Here is a 6,000-nt window from a genome sequence, read left to right as displayed (position 1 = left end):
TTTTCTTGCTGGTTTTGAAAAATGAATATTCAAAAATTTTCGACAGCGGTCACAAAACTACAATCGGAAATTTTTCTGTGAACACATGGACTTTCCATTAGACTCATGCTCATACGTCATTGGATTCGAAACATGGCAATGAAAAATGACCATAACTTCGCACACCAGGTGAAAACAAACGAAAGTGTGCGTAATAGCTCTAAGACCGCGAATTTTGGAAAAACATGAACCAAAATAAGAAAGAGAGAGAACCGCAAAAACAGAGACGGCTCATGGATTTTCGTCTGGACTTCCGTTTCAGCACGAGATACATAATTGAAAGTTTGAACGTCCGATTGGCATTGAAACCATGTTTTCCAAACAAACCTGTTGACAAACATTTACAAACTCACCTGAGACAATGAGGTGACTTTTACGAGGCCCCGAAATTTTGAAGGAAATTTTTGGACTGTCTTTGATATCTTCGATCGAATTTGAGTCAGTTTCAGTTTCTGGTGTCGTGGGTCAGGTCCTCAGCGGTGACTGTTACCTGTCTATATTCAACTCCCAGGTATATTAAAATTCATTTAATATCCTCGTGAAAGTGTTCCTTTTTGCATACTTGCTTTTTTTAGTGCAGTGACCAGTGATTTTTAGAAGCTCGCCGTAATCCTTTTTCTGCCGAACATTTTGTGGAATAACTCCTCGTACCCAAATAGCAGTGATCGCGATTTTATAGAGGGCTATTTGGACCGCGATTAGTAGAAAGTAACCAAGCCACATCAGCTGTTGCCAAATTTAACTGGGCAATTCTATTTTTTACAAAAGAACGTTTGTGCGGATTCCTTTGAAAATTTTAAGGAATTTTCTTCGTGCCATGGAAAAAATTCACTGAAATTTGCACGAAAATCCGCACAACCGTTTTCATGTAAAAAAATTAAATTGTCCCATTAAATGTGGCGATAGCTGATGTGGCTTGGTTCCTCTCTGTTCATCGCGGTCCATTCATCAGAATATTATCGAACAAAAATCGTGATAAATTGAGATAAAATTTCGATTTTATCGAAGACGCGATTTGACAGCGATAAAATTGCGACAAGATCGAGGATAATCGATCAGATGCTGATGATCCCAGCGATTTTTATGCCAAAAGATCGTAAAAAATCGCAACTTAACTTTAAAATATCGCGATTTTTCCATTGAAAAATGCTATCGGGTAATGAACCACTAGACAAAGTGTGAATGTAAGCCTCATGAGGTATACTTTTCATCAAAATTTCATGTAGAACACAATTTTTGCAACAAAGATTGCTGAAAGTCTCCGTGTCATCATATTGACGTTTTGCGATGTATAAATTCGAATTTCTCGCCTATAAGGAAAAACCGTGATCCACTTTCGTTAATCGCATACTTAACACTGTAAAGTCTCCGCGTTATAAAATTTTAAGAGCCTCAATCTCGGCGCTTTGGCTCAGCTGTTGCGTTTTTTCTTACACTTTCAACATCGCAGGGTGGGGAAATAACACTTCTCGATAAAGGGGTTTGCCAAAATCGGCGCAGTACGCAACTTGATTCACGTAGACTGTTGCTTTCCTTATGAGCGGGAAATTCAAATTTTTCGTGACCATTGATGAACAAAAGCTTTGAAATCTTGGTTCGATTTCAATTTCAGTAATATTCGTTGCGTTAATCGTGTTTCACGTGATATTTTGAAGGGGAAACATTTACCAGAATATTTAAATTCGTACCTTGTCTAGTGGTCCCTTCCGGAGGTGCCTTGCACACATCCAAAAAAGAGGCTTCAAAAAAGCTCATCGATTACTCCAACTTGCATCGCTGGCAAATGAGAGGGCCAATAAAAACATAGATGAAGTCCCTTTGAGGCCTTCAGTTTGGACTTACGGGCAAAACACTTTACAAGCGAGCTTGTTAAAATATTTCTTTAGCTGAAGAGACAAAGTACTTCAACGACCCCGCATACTGCGCAAGATTTTACCGGAGGTCGAGAGACCGAATATGTCTCAGTTGTTGAATCAGATCAGTTCTACATCAATGATATTCTTCGAATACATAAGTTTTACCAAAGTATTAAACCACCCTTCCTTTATGTTTCAGCTACAAAATGTACGCTGGTTTTCACATCACATTCATCCTAGGAGCTATCTGTACCGTGTACTCATACAACCCTCCTTACAGAGAGTCCACAGTCTCTATTAACACCAAAAAATGGCTCCACACTGTCAGCGACAAATTTGTCAGTTTATCTGTCGATCCACTTGTTCTCATCAAATCCGAAAATTACGGGTAAGTTTGACCGTTTGTTGGATATCATTACTTCAAAACACTGCCACCATACAATTGTATCTATTCGGGACAGATTCGTATAGTGAGTGAGTATAAAGAAAGTTGATTAGCTGAGGTTGGCATATTTTTTTTAAAAAAATTTAATTAAAAATAAGCGAAGCGAGTGTGTATTTAAGTGACGTCAAATTTATCGGCTAACATAAATTATGGAAATTTCGGAAGATTGACGTATGGACGTATCTCTGCCAAACGGAACTATGTCTATTATGACACGAGCCCTGTTATGCATATATTCTTATGGGTCTCAGGGCTCATGTCTTAATGCATACCTATACTTCTGTTTGGCAGAAATACGTCCATATATAAGGTATCGATAAGCGATTTAGAACAAAGGCTAGAGGGCAACATTTACTGAAAATTACGATACAAAGTTCGATATTTTAAGTGTCGGATGGATATTCATTTGTTTTCGCTCGGTAATTTAGTAACATTCATATAGTTAAAAGCTATTTTTATTTCACATACTCTTGTGAGGGACCACTGTTTCTAGCTCATTTTAGAAATATCATATCGTCACCTCTCTGACTAGAGAGCGTATCTGGATTTTCACGTCAGCCCTGTGGTCCATAACCTACATGTTTTTCAGGGTTCATGCAGAAATCCAGATATGGCCTTACGTCAGAGAAGCGTCGATTTGCCCCATTTTTCCTCAATGCAGGCACTTGCTTATATGGATGAACTAGAGAGAGTGATTTTTTATTGCCAAGTATAATGTTCGTTTGAAAAAGTTTAGTCATTTGAGTTCGCTGAGCACAATAAAAATAAGTGAATCTTCAAATCCTCCGATTGAAATATTGCGAATCTCCTGTTACGTCTCAATTTTTAAATGAAAATCAACCGACAATCTCCCCATTTTCTATGAACTCTTTTCACTCACTCAAAAAAAGTCACGGGAAATCAAAAATATGATCCGTTTTTTATAATTATTTTTTTATCTACTTTTTTAATTATTATTTATTTATCTATTCATTTTAAAGAAAGATAGGTAAACTTAGTTTTCAATGTAAATATGAAAATGGAAATTACTCGACTTCAATAATCGAAAGTGTAATTCGTTTCTGACGTGGGAATGTGGAGGCATTAATGTAAACATGGTATAATAAGCTTGCCCTTAAAATTGAAAAAAAAAACAGCAGCCGTCTTTACTTAAACTATTCTCTCTCCATCTATAGAATGTGTACCTATACAGCGGAGGATCGTGGAGCCAAGATATTTTTTTTTAACATTCACTGTTTAAATATTGTGCGTGTTTTTACTTGTGAACCATAGATTTTGGTAAACTAAATTATGCTGATGATATTGTGAATACATGGATAAAAAAAATGAACGGAGCCAATAGTTAAATAAGTCCTCTCGAACTTCAGTTACTCAACTGAGTTAAAAATTCAATCATAAAGATTTTGACTCTATTGCCTATTGATCCATGAATGTTTTTTTATTACAGAAAAGCTGCCCTGAACATGGCGAAAACTTTATCACCGGCTTACCTTCGAGTGGGAGGTCCCGGTTCTGACAATTTCTCCTTCCAATCAAAAAGTGATGAACTTGACTTCATGAGCAACACAACAGTCACTGGTAATATTCACAGTTTCATTTTAAGTCCCTCTGTGTTCAAATACTCGAATTAATTTTAAGGGAGAAAATGAGTATAGCTACACTGCCGTGCTTAGGAAAAACGCCGTAGGATCATTTGAGAGTTGCAAAATTTCCTTCGATAAAATGTTTATTTTTGAGGGGGGCTATGAATATTTTTACTCTAAATTTTCAGAATATTTAGATGAAACTGCGAACAAAATTATCTGAAAAATTAGGAGGAAAATACTCAGACGTTTACCAGGAAATTCGCGTTTTATCAAAGGAAATTTGGCAACGCCTGAAGGTTCATATGACGTTTTTCCCTAACAGGGCAGTACAGATCCTTTAAAGCTCAATCCTTAATCAATTACCTATTGCAGGGTCTAATTGGACCGCGTTCAGCGAAATGGAACTAAGCCACATCAGCCATTGCAAAATGTGACTGGGCATTGGGCAATTCCATTTTTTACGAGAGACCGTTTGTTTGGATTCCTCGGAAAATTTTGAGGACCTTGCTTCGGACTATGCAAAAAAATTCCCTGAAATTTGTACCAAAATCCGCACAACCGTTTTCATGTAAAAAATTAAAGTGCTCAACTAAATTGGCAATAGCTGATGTGGCTTGGTTCCTTTCTGCTGAATTTTTTTCGTATTACGCAGAAAATTCACTAAAATTTTCCCAAAAATCCTGACAACTGTTTTCATGTAAAAATTAAATTGCCCGATTCAAGGTAGTGGCTAGTGTGAATTGTTTCCATCCTGCTTGATGCGGTCCAATTGACATTATATTCCGCTTCCCCCGCAAATTATTTTTTGGGACGCCTCCAGCTCTTTTCTTTTACCTCCCCTTTCTGCGGGATGTAAATCCTAGAAGAGGTACTTGCTTCATATTAGGGGGACAAGGATTTTCCATATCGTATTATTTTGATTTAAATCATTATGTTTGCATGCCTTCAGAAAATTTTTGAAACTTAAGGGAGATTCTCTGTTTTATCGGAGATAAAGATTAAAAGATTTATAAATTAATTTAACCAGCTCATTAAGACCAATTTTACCATTAAATTGACGTATTTCTATCAAACGGAACTATGTGCATTAAGACATGAGCCCTGAGACCCATAAGAATATGTGCATAACAAGGCTCATGTCATGATGCACATAGTTCCGTTTGGCAGAAATACGTCCAAATCATGGTCATAAAAAACGCAACCACCTAAAATGACTCGGGCTCGGAAACACGGTTGCTTGCTCTCTGGGCGCTGACACTTGCCATGTTTGATCAACTTCAGCGTAAATAAGTTTGTTTACACAACTCCGCCGAGATCTGCCGGAGGCAACGTGTAATAAGAGATCTTCACTGCGAAGCCACGTTGTTGACAAAATTTTAATGAATGCTCATACGAACGAGAATCTGTGTTCTCTCGCGAGAAAGCAGCTTGCTCCCTTTCTCCATGAATGAGCTATTTACGAGTTTTGACATCCCCGGTAAAAATTGGCCATATGAGCTGCGTTTCAAAATACCATAGGAGTTCTTATAGCCGACTGAAGAGGGCGATAGAAAATCATATAGCTGGCTGTAGAAAGTGGAAAAATCATACGGCCGGGCTACACGAAGCGATGAAAAATTATACAGCCGGGCTATAGTTCCTATCGCCGGGCTTTACACTTTATCGCCTGGCTGTTGCTTTTTCGCCATCGGCTATAAAAGGCTATAAGAAATCGAGTAGAAATTCTTGTAATTTGTAAATCCTTAAGTTTGTACGGAATCACTTTTACTACATATTTTTTTTCATCAATTAAAATGAGAATAATCCATACAGAGTGTGCAAACATTTCAAAGTCATGAGTTGAAAAACGCTGACTCCGCGAGATTAAATATTAGAGCCTAACACAAAGCGGAGCGGCGGCGCACCGTCGCCTACAAACCTAACAGGGATACTTCACGCATTGCGCAATGCGTGGAGTATCCCTGTTAGATTTGCAGGCGCCAATGCGCGTTCAGCGCTGGCTGCCCACCCGCCGCGCCGCGCAGCAGCGTACCGCGGCGCTTGAAGCAACTATTTCACACCAGAGGTATTGCAC

General features: G+C 38.2%; 1 protein-coding gene across 1 annotated transcript in view; it reads left to right on the top strand.

Moving 5' to 3' along the window:
• The first annotated feature begins 391 nt into the window (after positions 1–391).
• The window catches only part of LOC109036025 (uncharacterized), a 30,408-nt gene continuing 24,799 nt past the window's right edge, over positions 392–6,000 (top strand). The window contains exons 1-3 of the mRNA XM_019049927.2: positions 392–550; positions 2,095–2,283; positions 3,788–3,918. Coding sequence (XP_018905472.2) covers positions 2,102–2,283; positions 3,788–3,918 — 313 coding nt within the window. The 5' untranslated portion in view covers positions 392–550; positions 2,095–2,101. The remainder of the gene's footprint in view (positions 551–2,094; positions 2,284–3,787; positions 3,919–6,000) is intronic.

This window comes from Bemisia tabaci, chromosome 8, assembly GCF_918797505.1.
Source record: "Bemisia tabaci chromosome 8, PGI_BMITA_v3".
Lineage (NCBI taxonomy): Eukaryota > Metazoa > Arthropoda > Insecta > Hemiptera > Aleyrodidae > Bemisia > Bemisia tabaci.
Note: the sequence above shows the minus strand (reverse complement) of the source record. Positions and strands in the feature narration are given on the sequence as shown.